This window comes from Salmo trutta, unplaced genomic scaffold (genome assembly GCF_901001165.1).
Source record: "Salmo trutta unplaced genomic scaffold, fSalTru1.1, whole genome shotgun sequence".
In the NCBI taxonomy this organism is placed as follows: domain Eukaryota; kingdom Metazoa; phylum Chordata; class Actinopteri; order Salmoniformes; family Salmonidae; genus Salmo; species Salmo trutta.
The window spans coordinates 1,996,985-2,022,583 of NW_021823216.1; the positions used below are offsets into that span (position 1 = coordinate 1,996,985).

The following is a 25,599-nucleotide window of genomic DNA, read 5'->3' on the forward strand; positions in this document are numbered from 1 at the left end:
ATTTGGGTGCTGAGCTACAGGTAGTTAGATTTGGGTGCTGAGCTACAGGCAGTTAGATTTGGGTGCTGAGCTACAGGCAGTTAGATTTGGGTGCTGAGCTACAGGCAGTTAGATTTGGGTGCTGAGCTACAGGCAGTTAGATTTGGGTGCTGAGCTACAGGCAGTTAGATTTGGGTGCTGAGCTACAGGCAGTTAGATTTGGGTGCTGAGCTACAGGTAGTTAGATTTGGGTGCTGAGCTACAGGCAGTTAGATTTGGGTGCTGAGCTACAGGCAGTTAGATTTGTGTGCTGAGCTACAGGCAGTTAGATTTGGGTATGTCATTTTAGGCGAAAATTGAAAACGAAAAGGTGAGATCCTTATTAAATCAGTGCACTACTGTATAGGGAGTAGAATCCACTTTCAGATTGGTCCATAGAGACAGAGAGCGGGTGTCATGCTGGGCCCACAGTGGACCACATGTTGAATTTACATATACTGTACATAGTAGGAGGACAGATTCACTTGGAAGACACTGGTCTGAAAGCTCCTTATCAGTTAGAGCGATTTCCACCCACTGTGTGGACCACAAGGGCACAGAATGTTTAGTCTAGTTTAAAGGTAATTTTCATTAAAAAGGGTGAGAGACAAGCCACTAAACGTCACTGGATGAGATAGTGGAAGCTTACATGTATCATCCTGCCTTATTTCCAACAAGACACCTCTCCTCTTTATATATCACCAAGCAGCTCTCCTCTTTATATATCACCAAGCAGCTCTCCTCTTTATATATCACCAAGCAGCTCTCCTCTTTATATATCACCAAGCAGCTCTCCTCTCTCCTCTTTATATATCACCAAGCAGCTCTCCTCTCTCCTCTTTATATATCACCAAGCAGCTCTCCTCTCTCCTCTTTATATATCACCAAGCAGCTCTCCTCTCTCCTCTTTATATATCACCAAGCAGCTCTCCTCTTTATATATCACCAAGCAGCTCTCCTCTCTCCTCTTTATATATCACCAAGCAGCTCTCCTCTCTCCTCTTTATATATCACCAAGCAGCTCTCCTCTTTAGATATCACCAAGCAGCTCTCCTCTCTCCTCTTTAGATATCACCAAGCAGCTCTCCTCTTTATATATCACCAAGCAGCTCTCCTCTCTCCTCTTTATATATCACCAAGCAGCTCTCCTCTCTCCTCTTTATATACCACCAAGCAGCTCTCCTCTTTAGATATCACCAAGCAGCTCTCCTCTTTAGATATCACCAAGCAGCTCTCCTCTCTCCTCTTTAGATATCACCAAGCAGCTCTCCTCTTTATATATCACCAAGCAGCTCTCCTCTCTCCTCTTTATATATCACCAAGCAGCTCTCCTCTCTCCTCTTTATATATCACCAAGCAGCTCTCCTCTTTATATATCACCAAGCAGCTCTCCTCTCTCCTCTTTATATATCACCAAGCAGCTCTCCTCTTTATATATCACCAAGCAGCTCTCCTCTTTATATATCACCAAGCAGCTCTCCTCTCTCCTCTTTATATATCACCAAGCAGCTCTCCTCTCTCCTCTTTATATATCACCAAGCAGCTCTCCTCTCTCCTCTTTATATATCACCAAGCAGCTCTCCTCTTTATATATCACCAAGCAGCTCTCCTCTCTCCTCTTTATATATCACCAAGCAGCTCTCCTCTTATATATCACCAAGCAGCTCTACTCTTTATATATCACCAAGCAGCTCTCCTCTCTCCTCTTTATATATCACCAAGCAGCTCTCCTCTCTCCTCTTTATATATCACCAAGCAGCTCTCCTCTCTCCTCTTTATATATCACCAAGCAGCTCTCCTCTCTCCTCTTTATATATCACCAAGCAGCTCTCCTCTCTCCTCTTTATATATCACCAAGCAGCTCTCCTATCTCCTCTTTAGATATCACCAAGCAGCTCTCATCTCTCCTCTTTATATATCACCAAGCAGCTCTCCTCTTTATATATCACCAAGCAGCTCTCCTCTCTCCTCTTTATATATCACCAAGCAGCTCTCCCCTCTCCTCTTTATATATCACCAAGCAGCTCTCCTCTCTCCTCTTTATATATCACCAAGCAGCTCTCATCTCTCCTCTTTATATATCACCAAGCAGCTCTCCTCTCTCCTCTTTATATATCACCAAGCAGCTCTCCTCTCTCCTCTTTATATATCACCAAGCAGCTCTCCTCTCTCCTCTTTATATATCACCAAGCAGCTCTCCTCTCTCCTCTTTATATATCACCAAGCAGCTCTCCTCTCTCCTCTTTATATATCACCAAGCAGCTCTCCTCTCTCCTCTTTATATATCACCAAGCAGCTCTCCTCTCTCCTCTTTATATATCACCAAGCAGCTCTCCTCTCTCCTCTTTATATATCACCAAGCAGCTCTCCTCTCTCCTCTTTATATATCACCAAGCAGCTCTCCTCTCTCCTCTTTATATATCACCAAGCAGCTCTCCTCTCTCCTCTTTAGATATCACCAAGCAGCTCTCCTCTCTCCTCTTTATATATCACCAAGCAGCTCTCCTCTCTCCTCTTTATATATCACCAAGCAGCTCTCCTCTTTATATATCACCAAGCAGCTCTCCTCTCTTCATCTGAAGAAGCTAAAAGTCACACTCCGTTTTATAGCTCCTTTTTACAGAGCAGAATGTCCCATTGTTGTATCCCAGTGGGCCTAACATAGATTTGAGTTCTGATCAATACGGCACGTTGGACAACCTTGCCAATATCGATGTTTCAAACGCCAAGTGTCCATAGAAACAGAATCTATCCCTTGTCTAAACCCTCCACCTGTTGCTCTCGGCAACACAAACAACAAAATCCACAACAATGGCCCCCCACCTCTACACAGACGTGTTGATAACAACACTCTCTTCATCTCTGCTATGATACGACGATCCCTCATTCTGCCCTGCAAGCCCACTCTCCTTTCAGCAAGACTCCAGGGTCTGATTGGTTCTCTGTGTCTTCCTTCAGGAACACTGTCTAATGATCCAGGGTCTGATTGGTTCTCTGCGTCTTCCTTCAGGAACACTGTCTGATGATCCAGCGTCTGATTGGTTCTCTGTGTCTTCCTTCAGGAACACTGTCTAATGATCCAGGGTCTGATTGGTTCTCTGCGTCTTCCTTCAGGAACACTGTCTAATGATCCAGGGTCTGATTGGTTCTCTGCGTCTTCCTTCAGGAACACTGTCTAATGATCCAGGGTCTGATTGGTTCTCTGTGTCTTCCTTCAGGAACACTGTCTAATGATCCAGGGTCTGATTGGTTCTCTGTGTCTTCCTTCAGGAACACTGTCTAATGATCCAGGGTCTGATTGGTTCTCTGTGTCTTCCTTCAGGAACACTGTCTAATGATCCAGGGTCTGATTGGTTCTCTGTGTCTTCCTTCAGGAACACTGTCTAATGATCCAGGGTCTGATTGGTTCTCTCCGTCTTCCTTCAGGAACACTGTCTAATGATCCAGGGTCTGATTGGTTCTCTGTGTCTTCCTTCAGGAACACTGTCTAATGATCCAGGGTCTGATTGGTTCTCTGCATCTACCTTCAGGAACACTGTCTAATGATCCAGGGTCTGATTGGTTCTCTGTGTCTTCCTTCAGGAACACTGTCTGATGATCCAGGGTCTGATTGGTTCTCTGTGTCTTCCTTCAGGAACACTGTCTAATGATCCAGGGTCTGATTGGTTCTCTGTGTCTTCCTTCAGGAACACTGTCTGATGATCCAGGGTCTGATTGGTTCTCTGCGTCTTCCTTCAGGAACACTGTCTAATGATCCAGGGTCTGATTGGTTCTCTGTGTCTTCCTTCAGGAACACTGTCTAATGATCCAGGGTCTGATTGGTTCTCTGTGTCTTCCTTCAGGAACACTGTCTAATGATCCAGGGTCTGATTGGTTCTCTGTGTCTTCCTTCAGGAACACTGTCTAATGATCCAGGGTCTGATTGGTTCTCTGTGTCTTCCTTCAGGAACACTGTCTAATGATCCAGGGTCTGATTGGTTCTCTGTGTCTTCCTTCAGGAACACTGTCTAATGATCCAGGGTCTGATTGGTTCTCTGCATCTTCCTTCAGGAACACTGTCTAATGATCCAGGGTCTGATTGGTTCTCTGCGTCTTCCTTCAGGAACACTGTCTAATGATCCAGGGTCTGATTGGTTCTCTGTGTCTTCCTTCAGGAACACTGTCTAATGATCCAGGGTCTGATTGGTTCTCTGCGTCTTCCTTCAGGAACACTGTCTAATGATCCAGGGTCTGATTGGTTCTCTGTGTCTTCCTTCAGGAACACTGTCTAATGATCCAGGGTCTGATTGGTTCTCTCCGTCTTCCTTCAGGAACACTGTCTAATGATCCAGGGTCTGATTGGTTCTCTGTGTATTCCTTCAGAATAATACAGAATAAACTAAGATAGGACATAATGAAGATACAGTATCTAGTGCTTAAGAGCGTTGGGCCAGTAACTGAAATGTCGCTGGTTTGAATCCCTGAGCTGACTAGGTTGAACATCTGCCGATGTGAGTATTGGCCTGTGTTGACTTTTAACATTTTTGATTTATTTTATTTAACCTTTATTTAACTAGGCAAGTCAGTTAAGAACAAATTCTTCTTTTACAATGACGGCCAAACCCGGTCAAACCCGATCACGGCCGGTTGTGATACAGCCTGGAATCGAACCAGGGTCTGTAATGACGCCTCTAGCACTGAGATGCAGTGCCTTAGACTGCTGCGCCCCTCGGGAGCCCCAAAACACGGTGGTGAAAGGTTGGAACCAGACTGGCTTTATCTCTCTATAGGCCCCGTAGCCTCTGAGACTGTACATAAAAAACCCCATGCTCCCAAAGGGCACCCTATTCCCTTTATAGTGCACTACTTTTGACCAGGGCTCATAGGGGAATAGGGTGCCATTTGGTATGCAGGCCAAGTCAAAACTCCCCATCTTAAAGCATAAGCACTTCATAAAACCCCACTGCCCTCGTCACATGGCTTTATGATCAAGGTGGTCATGTGTGACGGCTGAGCTCAGCAGCGTTAATGTGGAACCCTCATACCTGCTGTGGCCCACATCTTCCTGTACCATCCTTACACTATCTCCATCTATAAAGAGGAGACAGACAGACAGACAGACAGACAGACAGACAGACAGACAGACAGACAGACAGACAGACAGACAGACAGACAGACAGACAGACAGACAGACAGACAGACAGACAGACAGACAGACAGACAGACAGACAGACAGACAGACAGACAGACAGACAGACAGACAGACAGACAGACAGACAGACAGAGAAGTTGCTCTGGATAAGAGCGTCTGCTAAATGACAAAAAAAAAAAAAAAAAGAGAGAGAGAGAGAGAGTCACCTTGAGAAGAACTTTAACTGTAAAAACACTGACTCTTGGTTTCCTAAAGTGTAACCTGCAGTGATTTAACCTGCAGTGATTTAACCTGCAGTGATTTAACCTACAGTGATTTAACCTGCAGTGATTTAACCTGCAGTGATTTAACCTGCAGTGATTTAACCTGAGTGATTTAACCTGCAGTGATTTAACCTGCAGTGATTTAACCTGCAGTGATTTAACCTGCAGTGATTTAACCTGAGTGATTTAACCTGCAGTGATTTAACCTGCAGTGATTTAACCTACAGTGATTTAACCTGCAGTGATTTAACCTGCAGTGATTTAACCTACAGTGATTTAACCTGCAGTGATTTAACCTGCAGTGATTTAACCTACAGTGATTTAACCTGCAGTGATTTAACCTGCAGTGATTTAACCTGTAGTGATTTAACCTGCAGTGATTTAACCTGCAGTGATTTAACCTGAGTGATTTAACCTGCAGTGATTTAACCTGCAGTGATTTAACCTACAGTGATTTAACCTGCAGTGATTTAACCTGCAGTGATTTAACCTGCAGTGATTTAACCTGAGTGATTTAACCTGCAGTGATTTAACCTGCAGTGATTTAACCTGCAGTGATTTAACCTGAGTGATTTAACCTGCAGTGATTTAACCTGCAGTGATTTAACCTACAGTGATTTAACCTGCAGTGATTTAACCTGCAGTGATTTAACCTGTAGTGATTTAACCTGCAGTGATTTAACCTGCAGTGATTTAACCTACAGTGATTTAACCTGCAGTGATTTAACCTGCAGTGATTTAACCTGTAGTGATTTAACCTGCAGTGATTTAACCTGCAGTGATTTAACCTGAGTGATTTAACCTACAGTGATTTAACCTGCAGTGATTTAACCTGCAGTGATTTAACCTGAGTGATTTAACCTACAGGGATTTAACCTGCAGTGATTTAACCTGCAGTGATTTAACCTGCAGTGATTTAACCTGCAGTGATTTAACCTACAGTGATTTAACCTGCAGTGATTTAACCTACAGTGATTTAACCTACAGTGATTTTACAGTGATTTAACCTACAGTGATTTAACCTGCAGTGATTTAACCTGCAGTGATTTAACCTGCAGTGATTTAACCTACAGTGATTTAACCTGCAGTGATTTAACCTACAGTGATTTAACCTACAGTGATTTTACAGTGATTTAACCTACAGTGATTTAACCTACAGTGATTTAACCTGCAGTGATTTAACTCCAGTGATTTAACCTGCAGTGATTTAACCTACAGTGGTTTAACTCCAGTGATTTAACCTGCAGTGATTTAACCTACAGTAGCAATTGTGCCAGGGAGAGCCGCCAGTAGAGCTGTTGATCTGGTGGTCTGCTCTCTCTGTCTCTGTTAAACCATCACTACATCATCCTTTATTTGTAGAGTCTGAATGAAAGACTGAATGTTAATATTAGGAAACATCGTGGCCAGGAAAGCTCATCATTTCCGTCATCGTTGTGAGAGACTGCATGCAGAGAGAGCAGTATTTTGTGTCTTCAGTCATTATGTCTCTGTCTCTATCACACTTTGACCACACACTAGGTATATTCAGGATTTTGGGGGTCTTTTTCCACAAGCTGCATTTTTCCACAATATTGCGTTGGGGAAACTATGCTAGAGTTTAGACTCCCGAGGCTCTCCCAAACCCCCTGTGTGCCATGGACCCAGTCAGCAGAAGTGTTTTGCTCAGTAAGGTCTTGCTATAGTAAACTTTCTCCAAAGCCTTGATTCCTCTCGAGAGCCCAAAATGTCATGCTCTCAATCTATTGTAGAAATATAGTGCATGAAAAGCCCAACCTCATCCCATGACACATCATTATGGATTTTCTGTTTTTTACTACAGCCTGAGCAACAGCTAGAAGTTTCCCGTTCAATCCCCAGTCCAGCCATTATAATAGGAACCACATTTTAGGCTTGGAATTCAGGATGGACAAGATACTTAAGGACCGTTAAGTTAACGGTGGTGCATGACATGTCTGCTCTGTATGACTTTGGGTTTACACTATCGCTGTACAACATCATAGGGAGCGGACCTGTGAATGTAACGTTTCAACAAACAACCTTTTAACATATTGACAAAACATGCAGTCGTCCATGATGTTTAACATGTTATAGATGGAGACAGTCCTTAACAATCAGGTTCAGGATTCAGACGACCTGATTGGTTAAAGCGTGCGGGTGATCTTACAACGTCACACAAATACAGTCATATTATTTCTGGGTACTTTGAGCTGAGACAAACGCATTGGTCTGACACGCCGATGCCGTTTTCAGAAATGGAGCATCTAAAACGATTTATCGGTTGAAAACAAAGGTAATTGTGCCTGGCTCAACTCACAACACCCCCCAGGACATTTTAACATGAACATCGTCATTGACGCAACACAGTGAATTTCTAAATGCTTTCATTTAGTTTTTTTTACAATGTGAGTAAACTATAGACACACTATATGGAGATGGGGCATGTTATCCCATTGTTAAAAAGCAGGCCATGTCTCTAGTGTGGTCTAGAACATTATTGTGCCTCACTGAGATGTGAATGGGAGAAACAGCTGATGTGTCAAAATGGAAGCAAAACAACTCCACAAACAAGGGCTCTGTTCCAAGCAAATATACGCTCTGTTTCGTCTGTTTACACAACGCTGATAGATAGCCAATCTCTTTATCTTCTCTGAGGATTCTGGTCCGCTTGGTATTGATTTGTTAACCTTTGTTTAATCAGGGTAAAATCCTTTGAGGTTAAAAATTATTACGTGAGGAAGACCTGAAAAGAAGCCAACTGACACAAACAGCAGGAAATACTGAATACTAATATTATTGTAGTAGTTTAAATGAGAGTGAAATTGGTCATGTAATTGGTGTGTGTGTGTGTGTGTGTGTGTGTGTGTGTGTGTGTGTGTGTGTGTGTGTGTGTGTGTGTGTGGTGTATGTGTGTGGTGTATGTGTGTGTGTGTGTATGTGTGTGTGTGTGTGTGTGTGTGTGTGTGTGTGTGTGTGTGTGTGTGTGTGTGTGTGTGTGTGTGTGTGTGTGGTGTGTGTATTCTTCCCTGCAGGATCCCTCCCAACGTGCGTGACATAGTGTACTGTACAGGCGTGTCTCTGATGGATGAGGACGTGTGGGAGTTTATCTGGATGAAGTTCCACTCCACAACAGCCATCTCAGAGAAGAAGGTTCTCCTGGAGGCTCTCACCTGCAGCGACAATGGCTTCCTTCTCAACCGGTGAGTCATTTGTAACAGAACTTTATTGTTCTCTCACAGGGAAACATAACTTTATTGTTCCTTCACAAGGAAAGAGCTTTCTGCTCAACCGGTGAGTCAATATTAAATAACTTTATTGATCCATCACATGAAATTTCACAACAGCTTTGTGCTCATCTGGTGAGTCAACCACATTTAGCATCTCCTGGCTTCCACGCATCGCCTACAAGCCACTGATGCAGACCTTTGGAACATCTACAATTCAAAAAGTCTAATAAATCCATGTAATATAGCCTACACCACCACAATAAATCCATTATTTATTTTAAACAGGTCTAAAGGAGCATGATAAGAAGAAAATGTAGTCTACTTCAGAAGAACAGAATAGCATACTCTTGTTGTCCTTATGTTAGGTCCTGATCCATTTATTTTTATCCTAAAAAGTCCCTAATCCTTGCCGATGACAAGCATACCCATAATATGATGCAGCCACCACCATTTGTATTCAGGACATAAAGTAAATTTCTCTGCCAAATATTTTGCAGTTTTACTTTAGTGCCTTCTTGCAAACAGGATGCATGTTTTGGAATATTTTTATTCTGTACAGGCTTCTTTCTTTTCACTCTGTCATTTAGGTCGGTATTGTGGAGTAACTACAATGTTGTTGATCCATCCTCAGTTTTCTCCTATCACAGCCATTAGACTCTGTAACTGTTTTAAAGTCCCCTTTGGCCTCATGGTGAAATCTCTGAGCGGTTTCCTTCCTCTCTGGTGACTGAGTTAGGAAGGACGCCTGTATCTTTGTAGTGACTGGGTGTATTGATACACCACCCAAAGTGTGATTAATTGTAAGGGTGTTAAACTGGTGGCAGAGAAGTCAGACGCAGGAGAGAAATAACTGTGAAAACCACCGGAAAACATAATAATAAAAATCAATGGGTAACATAACCCGACGCACACCAGTACAGACGTACACAAACACTTACAATAAACAATCTCCGACAAGGACATGAGGGGAAACAGAGGGCTAAATACACAACATGTAATTGATGGGATTGGAACCAGGTGTGAAGGAAGACAAGACAAAACCAATGGAAAATGAAAAATGGATCAGTGATGGCTAGAAAGCCGGTGACGTCGACCGCCGAACACCGCCCGAACAAGGAGAGGGACCGACTTTGGGGGAAGTCGTGACATTAATAACTGCATCATGCTCAAAGGGATATTCAATGTTTTATTTTTACCCATCTACCAATAGGCGCCCTTCTTTGCAAGGCATTGGAAAATTCTCCCTAGTCTTTGTGGTTGAATCTGTGTTTGAAATTCACTGCTCGACTGAAGAACCTTACAGATAATTGTATGTGTGGAGCACAGAGATGGGGTAGTCATTAAAACATTGCGTTAAGACGGGATAATCTGTTTTCAATACCGAAGAAAAATAACACAGAGCGCGCTCCTGTTCATTCGCAACAAAAGATGGGGGACCTTCAGAGTGACACGTACAAAGAACAGCACTACTTCTTCATTTAAAAAACATCGACCAATTTCTAAAGACTGTTGACATCTAGTGGAAGCCATAGGAACTACAACCAGGTTCCTAATAATTAGGGTATCCCATAGAAACCTATTGGAAAATCCTATGACCTCAAAAAAAAATTCTCCCTGGATTGTTTGTGCTCGGGGTTTCGCCTGCCAAATCAGTTCTGTTATACTCACAGACATTATTTTAACAGTTTTAGAAACTTTCGAGTGTTTTCTATCCAAACCTAGCTTCTGGGCCTGAGTAACAGGCAGTTTACTTTGGGCATACTTTTCCTTCCAGACGACAAAATACTGCCCCCTAGCCTTAAGAAGTTTAAACAACATCATTGCACACAGAGTGAGTCCATGCAACTTATTTTGTGACTTGTTAAGCACATTTGGACTCCTGAACTTATTTAGTCTTGCCATAACAAAGGGGTGGAATACTTATTGACTCAAGACATTTCAGGTTTTATATATATATATTTTTTGTAAACATAATTCCACTTTGACATTATGGGGTATTGTTTGTAGCCAAGTGACACAAAATCTATACGTAATCCATTTTAAATTCAGGCTGTAACTGAAACCAAATGTGGAAAAAAAGTCACGTGTGAATCCTTTCTGAAGACGCTGTATGTTCATACAGTTGCTATACAAGTATATGACCACATTGGTTGAGTCACTTGGTACCTTGGAAACGTTAGACGCTCATCTAGACCTTCTCTTTTCTATAGATATGAATTATCTCTCATTTCAAATGGCCCTGTCCTTCGCCCACACAGTAGCCTTGAAACACTGCAGTGGATGGAAGAGTGTGTCTGTGTAGGGCTGTGTGTTTACTGACTATACCCCAGTGGCCTTGGCCTCCCTCCTTTCTCCCTGAAATCCTTGAAGGTTCAATAGCTGGATGGTGATACATTACGACGGGCTCCAGTCCTTAGTAGAGAGTGAGGATTCCCAGTAACCCTGCAGGTAGAATCAGGGAGCTGATGTAGAGAACACGTCTATAGTACTATGTACCGTAGGCTTTGACCTTTAATACAAGTTAATACTAGGAACTAGAATACTGTACTGTAGGAAATTACCTTTAATACAGGTTAATACTGGGAACTAGAATACTGTACTGTAGGATATGACCTTTAATACAGGTTAATACTAGGAACTAGAATACTGTACTGTAGGCTTTGACCTTTAATACAAGTTAATACTAGGAACTAGAATACTGTACTGTAGGAAATTACCTTTAATACAGGTTAATACTGGGAACTAGAATACTGTACTGTAGGATATGACCTTTAATACAGGTTAATACTAGGAACTAGAATACTGTACTGTAGGATATGACCTTTAATACAGGTTAATACTAGGAACTAGAATACTGTACTGTAGGAAATTACCTTTAATACAGGTTAATACTAGGAACTAGAATACTGTACTGTAGGAAATTACCTGTAATACAGGTTAATACTAGGAACTAGAATACTGTACTGTAGGATATGACCTGTAATACAGGTTAATACTAGGAACTAGAATACTGTACTGTAGGATATGACCTTTAATACAAGTTAATACTAGGAACTAGAATACTGTACTGTAGACATTGACAATGTATCCAGATTGAAGACCTCACCAGGAAGACTCACCAAGCTAGTTACAGGTATGAGATGCGGAAGGACAGGCCATTTCTGATTTGAAGCGAGTCAATCTGAAACATACATAACCCTTGCTTTGTTTATCTAGTCCTCTGTCTACACTAGCATAGAACTTCAGAATCAATGTATTGGGCATTCAAAGGGGTATGCTAGTATGGACACATCATATTGGTACCCAGGTTTGTCGGAGCACACTGAACAAGGCCCTCTCACACACAGTACAAACCTCTAGTGTCCCCTATAGGGGCCGGGGGCCAGCTGTATAGACACGGGATTGCAGTAAGCATGACAGGGTCCAGCTGTATAGACACCAGATAGGAGATTGCAGTAAGCATGACAGGGTCCAGCTGTATAGACACCAGAGAGGGGATTGCAGTAAGCATGACAGGGTCCAGCTGTATAGACACCAGAGAGAGGATTGCAGTAAGCGTGACAGGGTCCAGCTGTATAGACACCAGAGAGGGGATTGCAGTAAGCGTGACAGGGTCCAGCTGTATAGACACCAGAGAGGGGATTGCAGTAAGCGTGACAGGGTCCAGCTGTATAGACACCAGAGAGGGGATTGCAGTAAGCATGACAGGGTCCAGCTGTATAGACACCAGAGAGGGGATTGCAGTAAGCATGACAGGGTCCAGCTGTATAGACACCAGAGAGGGGATTGCAGTAAGCATGACAGGGTCCAGCTGTATGGACACCAGAGAGGGGATTGCAGTAAGCATGACAGGGTCCAGCTGTATAGACACCAGAGAGAGGATTGCAGTAAGCATGACAGGGTCCAGCTGTATAGACACCAGAGAGGGGATTGCAGTAAGCATGACAGGGTCCAGCTGTATAGACACCAGAGAGAGGATTGCAGTAAGCGTGACAGGGTCCAGCTGTATAGACACCAGAGAGGGGATTGCAGTAAGCATGACAGGGTCCAGCTGTATAGACACCAGAGAGGGGATTGCAGTAAGCATGACAGGGTCCAGCTGTATAGACACCAGAGAGGGGATTGCAGTAAGCATGACAGGGTCCAGCTGTATAGACACCAGAGAGGGGATTGCAGTAAGAGTGACAAATGGTTTTTCAGGAAGCAGGGTAGTTAGTATGTAAAGTGGTTGTCAGGGCGATGAGAGTATAATTCATGGTTTATGATCCCTGCAGGTCTCAGTGATCAATCACTAATCTATCAGAAATAAACCTAGAAGATCGCCTGCCACTTGACAACAATCCTTAATCTGATCATAGGAATTATCTGGCTGTCAAATAACAGCTATTATCCGGGGTTTAAAAACACATTTTCTAAATGTGTCTCTCTCAGTATCTTCTCCTGGCAACTTGTGTCATCTGGGGCTAATGAAGATGCCTGGAGAGAAAACAGCAATACAACAGTGATAATACCCAGAATCCTTATTACCATAACTGTGTGTTTCGGAGAGGAGAACAAGGGGCATTAGTTCGCAGGCTGTGGAACAGAGAGTAGAGAATGTGGACACATGGTGCCAGACAGGCCAGGGAGACAGAAGGCAGGAGACATACCAACAAGCTCTACAGCTAATTAGTATGAGCCGCTATCCTGCGGAAGGGTATTGGCACGGCTGAGGGGAGTTAGGCTGAGGGAAGTTAGGCTGAGGGGAGTTAGGCTGAGGGGGGTTAGGCTGAGGGGAGTTAGGCTGAGGGGAGATAGGCTGAGGGGAGTTAGGCTGAGGGGAGTTAGGCTGAGGGGAGTTAGGCTGAGGGGGGTTAGGCTGAGGGGAGTTAGGCTGAGGGGGGTTAGGCTGAGGGGAGTTAGGCTGAGGGGGGTTAGGCTGAGGGGAGTTAGGCTGAGGGGAGTTAGGCTGGGGGGGTTAGGCTGAGGGGGTTAGGCTGAGGGGAGTTAGGCTGAGGGGGTTAGGTGAGGGGAGTTAGGCTGAGGGCGTTAGGTGAGGGGAGCTAGGCTGAGGGGGGTTAGGCTGAAGGGGGTTAGGCTGAGGGGAGTTAGGCTGAGGGGGGTTAGGCTGAGGGGTGTTAGGCTGAGGGAGTTAGGTGAGGGGAGTTAGGCTGAGGGGAGTTAGGCTGAGGGGGTTAGGCTGAGGGGTTAGGCTGAGGGGCTCAACCCCTCAGTTAGGCTCAACCTCACCCCACACCCCTCACCCTCCCACCCCACACCCCTCACCCCCCACCCCTCACCCACACCCCACACCCCACACCCCTCACCACACCCCACACCCCCACACTCCCCTCACCCCCTCCACCCCCACACCTCACCCCTCACCCCACCACCCTTCACCCCTCTCCTAATGCGTGTCAAGGCTGAATAAAATGCTAAAATGCCACACGCCTATAAACAGCCAATGCACCCAATGCATGCGTGTGTGTGTATGTACGTATGTGTGTGTATGTACGTGTGTGTGTGTATGTACGTGTGTGTATGTGTGTGTGTGTGTGTGTGTGTGTGTGTGTATATGTGTGCGTGTGTGTGCGTGTGTATATGTGTGTGTGTATATATGTGTGTGTGTGTGTATGTACATATGTGTGTGTGTATGTACGTGTGTGTGTGTGTGTGTGTGTGTGTGTGTGTGTGTGTGTGTGTGTGTGTGTGTGTGTGTGTGTGTGTGTGTGTGTGTGTGTGTGCATTCGTGCGTCCGTGCGTGCGAGTGTGTGTGTGCATGCGTTCGTGCATGTGTGTGTGTGTGAGTGTGTGTGACACTTGCCAATGCGCCCTCTCACCCCTCTACCATTGTAATCCAGACAGGACAGAATAAAAAGCAGAGCATGTGTAGCAGCTGTGATCCTGTCCCTGTGAGACCTGGGGAAAAGAATGTCTCTGTTACGCACCACAGGACCAGAAAGAAGCTACCTAGCAGAGGATAAAGCTGCTGGAGCTTTGGGGCTTAATTGAATGGAGTGAATCATTTACTTTACAATGTACCGAGGCTGAGTCACAAATGGCACCCTATTCCCTGTTTAGTAGAAGCAGGAATGTAGTCTCTCTCAGAATCAATGATTTAAGGCTTTAAGGCACACTTGAATTTCACACCGCATGCACTACTGAAGGTTGACAATAAAACCCATGTCCTTGATTAGATCAGTGTGTGTGTGCATCCGTGCCTGTTTGCGTGTTTGCAGGGTGTTATCTTAGGCACGTAAGTGATACTCCATCTACAGACAAGAAAACTGGACAGGATATGCCTTCCAGCACCCCGCTCAGCACTGAGGCTCTGAGGCTCTGGGGCTGGAATAGATGGGCCCTGCATTTAGTATTGATTTCTGTCTCCTCTGCACCCTTGGACTAAATTGTATCCTTCTCCTCAATGTTTTTATTAATGCATGATGTGATCTCAGCGCTGGATAAACCTTCCCTGATAGACCATGTTCAGCCTGCTCTAAAATGAGGTAATCTCAACACAGCTCCGGCAGCGACCTTTTTGCACTCCCAGAAGACTCATGGATGAAATCATTTCCTGTGTGGGGGGCCATTTTATTTTCTGTAGTTCTGCTGTAGCGGTGTGTGAGCTGCTGGGGATTTGTGGATGGTGTTGCAACATGTGCTCAAAAATCAGTGTTGAGAAAATAACAGGAACATAATGTTCCATCTACACAGGGTGTGTTCTGTGTTATTTACACATAATAGCTGTGAGATCAGGAAACAGAGTGTGTTCTGTGTTATTTACACATAATAGCTGTGAGATCAGGAAACAGAGTGTGTTCTGTGTTATTTACACATAATAGCTGTATGATCAGGAAACAGAGTAGAATGATAATTGGATACAGGAGACCTGTCTCCCAAACGGCTGACCAGGCGGATACAGGAAACCCATCTCCCAAACGGCTGACCTGGCGGGTACAGGAAACCCATCTCCCAAACGGCTGACCTGGCGGGTACAGGAGTCCCGTCTCCCAAACGGCTGACCAGGCGGGTACAGGAGTCCCATCTCCCAAATGGCTGACCTGGCGGGTACAGGAGACCCGTCTCCCAAACGGCTGACCGGGCGGGTACAGGAGTCCCATCTCCCAAACGGCTGACCAGGCGGGTACAGGAGTCCCATCTCCCAAATGGCTGACCTGGCGGGTACAGGAGTCCCATCTCCCAAACGGCTGACCTGGCGGGTACAGGAGTCCCGTCTCCCAAACGGCTGACCGGGCGGGTACAGGAGTCCCATCTCCCAAATGGCTGACCTGGCGGGTACAGGAGTCCCGTCTCCAAAACGGCTGACCTGGCGGGTACAGGAGTCCCGTCTCCCAAACGGCTGACCAGGCGGGTACAGGAGTCCCATCTCCCAAATGGCTGACCTGGCGGGTACAGGAGTCCCATCTCCCAAACAGCTGACCTGGCGGGTACAGGAGTCCCCTCTCCAAAACGGCTGACCAGACAGATACAGGAGAACCGTCTCCCTATTTGCTGTGTGGTTTCACACTTCGAAGTGTATCTGTTCCCTAAGCATTAGATTGATTACTGAAGACTGGAGCTCTCACATAGAGTATGTTGAGTGATTGAATACGGAGGAAATTGCTCTTCCTCTAAACAAATGTCTTGGTCTTTTAGAAGTCTGTTGCACAAGCCCGTTGGTTGAGGTATAAAGCTTCATCATTCTATCACTTCAAGAACCCAGAGTAAAATGGTGAAGAGAAACAGCAGATATATCAGAACAAAAGCTGCGGTTACCCCCCCTGCATGGAAATGCAAATTGGAAACGTATATACCGTGGCGGTGTCTTTTTCTGTAATATCATTTTTGTTGCCTGCTTGACATTTTCGTCTCATTTGCATAACCGGCTATATCTACATTTGATACGGTCTCATCAGCTTCATACTTTCTGAGGCTGCTGATACATAGTATTAAAACTGGCTTTTTGGTCATTGAATTTAAACATTGTCCTCCAGATTGAGTCTGTCTTAATGTGTTTCTATTTCTACGTTCTCCTCTAGACTGAGTCTTTCTTAATGTGTTTCTATTTCAACGTTCTCCTCCAGACTGAGTCTGTCTTAATGTGTTTCTATTTCTACGTTCTCCTCCAGACTGAGTCTGTCTTAATGTGTTTCTATTTCTACGTTCTCCTCCAGACTGAGTCTGTCTTAATTTGTTTCTATTTCTACGTTCTCCTCCAGACTGAGTCTGTCTTAATGTGTTTCTATTTCTACGTTCTCCTCCAGACTGAGTCTGTCTTAATGTGTTTCTATTTCTACGTTCTCCTCTAGACTGAGTCTGTCTTAATGTGTTTCTATTTCTACGTTCTCCTCCAGACTGAGTCTGTCTTAATGTGTTTCTATTTCAACGTTCTCCTCCAGACTGAGTCTGTCTTAATGTGTTTCTATTTCTACGTTCTCCTCTAGACTGAGTCTGTCTTAATGTGTTTCTATTTCTACGTTCTCCTCCAGACTGAGTCTGTCTTAATGTGTTTCTATTTCTACGTTCTCCTCCAGACTGAGTCTGTCTTAATGTGTTTCTATTTCTACGTTCTGCTCTAGACTGAGTCTGTCTTAATGTGTTTCTATTTCTACGTTCTCCTCCAGACTGAGTCTGTCTTAATGTGTCTCTTTATTTACTAGTTTAATAGCAGAAGTGGATCACTTGACTTCACAGAAGCACCTCAGCCAGGCCAGGAATCTTGTTCTCACACTGGATGTTGATACTGATGTTGAAAGCTCTACGGCCTGACTTTCACTGCCAGAAGACTTTATCAGTCAGATTACTGCTGGACTACATTACCCAAAGACTTTATCAGTCAGATTACTGCTGGACTACATTACCCAAATTCTTTATCAGTCAGATTACTGCTGGACTACATTACCCAAAGACTGTATCAGTCAGATTACTGCTGGACTACAGCATCCAAAGAGTACTTTAAACTTCTGAATTTAGTAAGAGGTGACCATGTCTTATTGCATTTTTTGTACTCACACCAGATGTACCATTGTAAAGATGATTCCCTAAATAAATATTGTATGAGGACAATAATATACACTCTTTTATTCACAGTTCTTCTTCTTCTTATCCTCCAGGCTGCTGAATCTTTCTCTGAGCTCAGATTTGGTCCCAGATCAAGATGTCATCGATGTCATCATCCACGTGGGACGGAACCCGCATGGAAGACACTTAGCCTGGAGGTACTTCAGGGAGAAGTGGGACATCTTGAATTCACGGTAAGAGATTCAAGGCCTCAGAGACTGTAATATGTGTGACTTCTGTACTAACGTTCCTGTGTTGCCATAGTGATGTATTATAGTGTTCCTGTGTTTTCCGTAGTGTGATTTGTGTACTAATGTTCCTGTGTTTCCGTAGTGATGTATTATAGTGTTCCTGTGTTTCCATCATGATGTATTATAGTGTTCCTGTGTTTCCATAGTGATGTATTATAGTGTTCCTGCGTTTCCATAGTGATGTATTATAGTGTTCCTGTGTTTCCATAGTGATGTATTATAGTGTTCCTGCGTTTCCATAGTGATGTATTATAGTGTTCCTGCATTTCCATAGTGATGTATTATAGTGTTCCTGCATTTCCATAGTGATGTATTATAGTGTTCCTGCATTTCCATAGTGATGCATTATAGTGTTCCTGCATTTCCATAGTGATGTATTATAGTGTTCCTGCATTTCCATAGTGATGCATTATAGTGTTCCTGCGTTTCCATAGTGATGCATTATAATGTTCTTGCATTTCCATAGTGATGTATTATAGTGTTCCTGCGTTTCCATAGTGATGTATTATAGTGTTCTTGTGTTTCCATAGTGATGTGTTATAGTGTTCCTGCGTTTCCATAGTGATGTATTATAGTGTCCCTGCGTTTCCATAGTGATGTATTATAGTGTCCAAGCGTTTCCATAGTGATGTATTGTAGTGTCCCTGTGTTTCCATAGTGATGTATTATAGTGTTCCTGTGTTTCCATAGTAATGTATTATAGTGTTCCTGTGTTATTATAGTGTATAGTGTTTGTGTGTTGGTAGGCTGACTTCTCAAAATGAATATAAATGTACATGGACAATGAAGTAGATATTATTGTATCGTATGTATGTCATATATATTTTACAGTAAATTATTTCTACTTATATGTCATATGTTTGAATAATTCAGTGCTTATTTTGCCTTCTAGTTAATCTATTTAACCATTTGTTACCAAATTCATATACAGTACTGTGCTTGTGGATTTTGTAGAGTATCATTACATGTATTGTGTTGTGGTTTCAGACGATACATGCTTGATGCAAACTAGATTCCAGATACTGTAGAAGTGAATGAAAATTACGTTTTTGATTGTTGATCTTCCCCAGAGCTCTTTGGGACGGTGTTCAGCAAAGCCTGAATAGAACAACCGTGTTTGTAAAAGCCTTTCTTCACAACACTCTGCTCTCCATGTTTAGGTACGGAGAGGCCTTATTCATGAATTCTAAGCTAATCAGTGGGGTGACTGAATTCCTGAACACAGAGACAGAGCTGAATGAGGTAAGTTTATTTAAGGTTCACTCAGGTATCCCAGTCTTCAGTAACAAACGGCAGATGGCTTATTGTATGATATGTTACATTTAACTACATTGTAAATGACACTATTAAAAATGTGAAAGAAATCTTAATATATGCCAACTTGGGGATTTTGTCATTTTAAAAAGCAGTATGATTATTACAGGTATTTAACATTTGCTAATCCGTCCTGCTCTGTTAAATTGTCTTAACATTGATTTGATGGAGCCAGTCTGGTACAGAGTCTACATTAAATTCCAACGTTTTCTAAAAGCATACCTTTATTTCTCACCCCAAAGTAATAGTCTTTTTGAAAGTAATAGTGTTTTTCTCACTGATCAGGGGGCATCAGTACCAGTCCAGTAATCCCACTGACAGAACCATAGAGAAGAGACCTAAACCTTAAAGGGATGCTTATACTGTACGAGTTTCTTGTTATTTGTTCTCTGCAGTCGCTAATTGGCTAAAAAGCTTTTCTGAAGTTCTGAACTTCAAAGAAACTTCCTGTTTGTTTTTGTGTCTGGGAGTAATTCAAAACACCCGTCTGCATATTACAGCTTATGGATACAGTAGGCCTATATATGAGCCCAAGACTGAAAAAAAACATAAATTAAAATAATGATTGTGCTGTTATACAATACATAGCCAACTGCATATTACACATGGCAGAAAAACCTTTTTTTTTAAGTTATCTTTGGTACATAATTGATCTAGCCTAAATTAAGCCATTTAGAGTTTGCCTACAATTATAGGGGATTTGTATTTGATTTTGAATAGCCTAGTAATAGGTAATTTTTTATATTTTCATAAGTAATGGGCTGACACATTACCTTTTAGCTTCAGAATATCTCACCACTGTGCATTTCCATCTCCTCCTCTCTCTTCTTCATTCCTTTCTCCAGCACGCAGAGAGACGGGCTGTCAACAGTTTAATGAAATATGTTTTGTTGTGAAGACATATTACTGTCGATGTTCCCGATACAGATTTCACTTGGTTTCTCAAATTAAGCTCTGGGTAGCTGCAGGAACAGGGCTGGAGAAACCATGGCATACAGAGGACTGGGTAGATGCAGGAACAGGGTTGGAGAGACCATGGCATACAGAGGACTGGGTAGATGCAGGAACAGGGCTGGAGAGACCATGGCATACAGAGGACTGGGTAGATGCAGGAACAGGGTTGGAGAGACCATGGCATACAGAGTACTGGGTAGCTGCAGGAACAGAGTTTGAGAGACCATGGCATACAGAGGACTGGGTAGATGCAGGAACAGGGTTGGAGAGACCATGGCATACAGAGGGCTGGGTAGCTGCAGGAACAGGGCTGGAGAGACCATGGCATACAGAGGGCTGGGTAGCTGCAGGAACAGGGCTGGAGAGACCATGGCATACAGAGGGCTGGGTAGCTGCAGGAACAGGGCTGGAGAGACCATGGCATACAGAGGGCTGGGTAGCTGCAGGAACAGGGCTGGAGAGACCATGGCATACAGAGGGCTGGGTAGCTGCAGGAACAGGGCTGGAGAGACCATGGCATACAGAGGGCTGGGTAGATGCAGGAACAGAGTTTGAGAGCCCATTTTTCTCTTTCCCCTGTTCCTGTTCCATTTGATATTGGGCCATTCTAAATCTAAACTAATTTTGCATATTAGTAAAGACAAGATTAAATTGAGAATAGTCTGATGGGTGAAAATACAGTGCATTCGGGAAAGTATTCAGACCCCTTGAATTTTTCCACATTGTTATGTTACAGACTTATTTTTAAATGTATTAAATGTTTTTTTCGCGTCAATCTACACACAATGCCCCATAATGACAAAGCAAAAACAGGTTTGTAGAATTGTTTGCAAAAAATAAGTGTTCAGACCCTTTACTCAGTACTTTGTTGAAGCACCTTTGGCAGCAATTACAGCCTTGAGTCTTCTTGGGTATGACGCTACAAGCTTGGCACACCTGTATTTGGGGAGTTTCTCCTATTTTTCTCTGCAGATCCTCCAAAGCTCTGTCAGGTTGGATGGGGAGCGTCGCTGCAAAGCTATTTTCACGTCTCTCCAGAGATGTTTGATTGGGTTCAAGTCCGGGCTCTGGCTGGGCCACTAAAGGACATTCAGAAACTTGCCCTGAAGCCACTCCTGTGTGGCTGTGTGCTTAGGGTCGTTGTCCTGTTGGAAGGTCAACCTTCGCCCCAGTCTGAGGTCATGAGCGCTCTGGAGCAGGTTTTCATCAAGGATCTCTTTGTACTTTGCTCCGTTCATCTTTCCCTAGATCCTGACTAGTCTCCCAGTCCCTGCCGCTGAAAAACATCCCCACAGCATGATGCTGCCACCACCATGCTTCACCGTAGGGATGGTGCCAGGTTTCCTCCAGACGTGACACTTGGCATTCAGGCCAACGAGTTCAATCTCGGTTTCATCAGACCAGAGAATCTTGTTTCTCATGGTCTGAGAGTCTTTAGGTGCCTTTTGGCAAACTCCAAGCAGGCTGTCATGAGCCTTTTACTGAGGAGTGGCTTCTGTCTGGCCACTCTACCATAAAGGCCCGATTGGTGGTTCCGCATTTAAGAATGATGGAGAAATGTTTTGGTACCCTTCCCCAGATCTGTGCCTCGACACAATCCTGTCTCGGAGCTCTACGGACAATTCCTTCGACCTCATGTCTTGATTTTTGCTCTGACATGTACTGTCAACTGTGGGACCTTATGTAGACAGGTGTGTGCTTTTCCAAATCATGTCCAATCAATTTAGTTGACCACTGATGGACTCCAATCAAGTTGTAGAAACATCTGAAGGATGACCAATTTCTAGTCTCATAAAAAAGGGTATGAATACTTATGTAAATAAGTAAAATTTCAATAAACCTGTTTTCGCTTTTTCATTATGGGGTATTGTGTGTAGATTGATGAGAGAAAATAAATGATTGTATCAATTTTAGAATAAGGCTGTAACGTAAGAAAATGTGGAAAAAGTCAAGGTGTCTGAATACTTATTTTTTTGATATTTTTTTTATTTAACCTTTATTTAACTAGGCAAGTCAGCTAAGAACACATTCTTATTTAGAATGACGGCCTACCCGGGAACAGTGGATTAACCGCCTTGTCCTGCCTGAATGCACTGTATGATCACTTGATGAGAATGACGAGAGGCAAGGGAAAGAACGCAAGGTTTTTTGGCGACTTTTTCAAATCATCGATAGCCAATAGTAACATCATGCAGCCCATAAATGTTTTAATTTCTAACACATTCTAAGGTTTGTATTGTTCACAACTAAAGTTGCCAAATAACTCTAAATCTAGCATATAGGACCTGTTTCAAGTGATCACTTCTACGCTCAACATCATATGCCCAATCTCGCTCCAGAATGTGAAAAATATATTTCCATTTTATTCAGCTAAGTTCAATTATATTCTTCTTACTATAAAATCATATAATAATGTCTCCTGAATGAACAAGCCTACAGTCTATATCATAGCCTGAATGAACAAGCCTACAGTCTATATCATAGCCAGATAACATACAGTATCTAGTCAGCTGAATGAACAAGTCTACAGTCTATATCATAGCCAGATAACATACAGTATCTAGTCAGCTGAATGAATAAGTCTACAGTCTATATCATAGCCAGATAACATACAGTATCTAGTCAGCTGAATGAACAAGTCTACAGTCTATATCATAGCCAGATAACATACAGTATCTAGTCAGCTGAATGAACAAATCTACAGTCTATATCATGGTGAATAGCCAGATAACATACAGTATCTAGTCAGCTGAATGAACAAGTCTACAGTCTATATCATGGTGAATAGCCAGATAACATACAGTAGGTCAACTCATATTCTGTTCTTCTGAAATACAATTTCTTCATACCATAATGTTTCTTTAAGACCTGTTTAAAATAATGGAGTTATTGTGATGTATATTCAGTTGATTTATTAGACTTTTTTAAATGTAGATGTTCCTAAGGTCTGCATCAACTGCTTGTGTGCTGCTTGTATAGGAGGAGGCCTGGAGATGCTGAACGGTTTATGTTAATTAGCCCTCCGTTTCCGTGAGACAGTAACCGGCTGACAACATTTCATGACCGCCACCACCCTCTCTGGACCAGAGATATTCTGTCTTCCTCCTTAAACATTATTTTATTCTCTAATGACCACAAGAGTCTCTGTTATCTTCCAATGTAATAATTCACAGCAAATGACGTTTATCTATTCAGCTAGGCTCAGATTCATACGTAGGAAATCTATTGCTTTATTTACATTTTATTTACCTTTTTTCTCCAACTGGTAGTTACAGTCTTGTCCCATCGCTCCAATTCCCGTACGGACTCGGGAGAAGCGAAGGTCGAGAGCCACGCGTCCTCCAAAACACAGCCCTGATAAGCCGCTTGTTGACACACTGCGCTGCTAAACCCAGAAGCCAGCCGCACCAATGTGTCGGAGGAAAACATCATACACCTGGCGACCGTGTCAGCATGCATGCAACCCAGCCCGCCACAGAACGCGATGGGACAAGGACATCCCGACCACCCAAACCCTCCCCTTACCCGGACAACGCTGGGCCAATTCTCTGCCGCCTTATTGGTCTCCCAGTCGCGGCTGGCTGCGACACATCCTGGGATCGAACCCGTGTCTGTAGTGACGCCTCTAGCACACTGCTTTGCGATGCTTCAGAACTCTGCGCCACTCGGGAGGTGAAGATCTATTCCTTTTTTACGTGTTTTTGATTGAAGCACTTCTCAGTAGTTGGTATTCAGACTTACCATATGCAGGTGCTTAACTGACTTTGCAGGTGTGGCTCCCTTGCGGGGACTGAATACATTTAATTCAACAGCTGAAAACCCTCTCATATGCTGGCCAAAATATTTTCATATGAAGTTGTCATTCAGTAGGGTTTTCAGTACATTTATCTGGTGCTGTCTCTTTAAATCAGAATCTTCTTGACAGAATATATACATGAAGAGAACAGGTTCAGAATAGGGATGGAAGAATACCATCTACTGTGAATACACACATGTTCCTCTCCTTTCCAGCACCAATTGGTAAATGTATAAATAATCAGATGTTGTAGATTATTTAGGGTTAGGAAAGTATAAATGAATCAAACATAAACAGGGTTGGAGAGCCTTTACGCATAAAATATATTGGTGAACCTAAAAACTACAGGAAAGTGAACAATAGGAGTTGAACAGTAGTCTATAAATCTACCCTCAGTAATCATGGAACTGGTATGCCAGGCTCCAGGTTTAACCTGCTGTTGTTGACTTCCATAATGATTAAAATAGGCTACATGTCCCAAATTATTGGACAACTTGTAATCCGTTTAATGTGATCCACCATTGCTAGCGACCCTCAGGAACAACCACACTGACGTGACAGAATAAAGAGACGTCAATTAACGATGATGTCGTGATGGAATGAGATCAAATGTAGGCTACAGAATAAAGTGGCTGGGTTTTTTTCTCACTTGGAACCGACAGGTTGTTCGACCTTATTGATCGTTTTCCTTGCGTTTTAAAGATGGTGGAATTATGAGGGAATTAAGTCAAGGTCAGAATACGGCGTATCTGAAGACACACCTCCAGCACGTCTTAATTTCTTTCCTCTCCACCCCAAACGTGTACCTTTCCCCCAATGCAGAAATTCAAGGTCAGAATACACGCAGAGAGAAAAGCGCATGAAAAGGAAATAAAGTTACATTTACGTGCCCGTAACTCTGGTGTGAATTCTTCCCCCCTACAGCTTTGTTTTATATGAAGATGGGTCTAACGTTTGAGTTATTGCCCTGTGCCAGAAGGCACTTTAAACCTGTCTAGAGTACCTAGACACTAGATACACACAGTATCCTTTCCAACAGGTATGCTTGCTGATTGTTGCCTGGATTACCCTCATGTACCTGACTCTGTGTCTGTCTGTTACCTTCTTCAGCTGAAGGAGTTTATCCAGATCAGTGGAGGTGGAGCGGGGCCAGCGTTGGCCCGGGCTGTGGAGATCGTGGAGGCCAACGTGAGATGGCACAGTCTCTACGAACGCCAGATCTTCCAGTGGCTAAGGAAGTCTCCCAACGGTTAACACACAGCCAACAGGGTTCAGCCCAAACATGGTATCTCTCTGAAACTATTACAGACCCAACAACATCGGGCGGAGAAAAAAAATATGAGAAAAAAACTGTTTCAACATGAATATGTTAATTTGAATTGCAAAATAAGACATTTCCCCACCTCCCCCCAAAAACTTGATGAGAGAGTCACTGGCAAACCGGAGAGAGAGGGAACAGTGAAGACGGACGATGTGATTGGCTCAGATGACCTTAGTCTGACCGACCGTCGAAGGTGGATTTGATTAGGTATAAATATTGCATGGTGGCATTCATCTCCAGTGACAGTTTTCTTTTTCAACGCATGGTTTTCACCCCTCCTCTGAT

The 25,599-nt window shown here is 43.4% G+C and overlaps 1 protein-coding gene across 2 annotated transcripts in view; it reads left to right on the forward strand.

The window, feature by feature from the left end:
- The window catches only part of LOC115189734 (thyrotropin-releasing hormone-degrading ectoenzyme), a 350,721-nt gene extending 325,434 nt beyond the window's left edge, over positions 1–25,287 (forward strand). For both annotated transcript variants that reach the window (XM_029748274.1, XM_029748275.1), the window contains 4 exons: positions 8,445–8,612; positions 17,732–17,872; positions 19,090–19,171; positions 25,104–25,287. In XM_029748274.1, coding sequence (XP_029604134.1) covers positions 8,445–8,612; positions 17,732–17,872; positions 19,090–19,171; positions 25,104–25,247 — 535 coding nt within the window. In that variant the 3' untranslated portion in view covers positions 25,248–25,287. The remainder of the gene's footprint in view (positions 1–8,444; positions 8,613–17,731; positions 17,873–19,089; positions 19,172–25,103) is intronic.
- Positions 25,288–25,599: the final 312 nt, after the last annotated feature.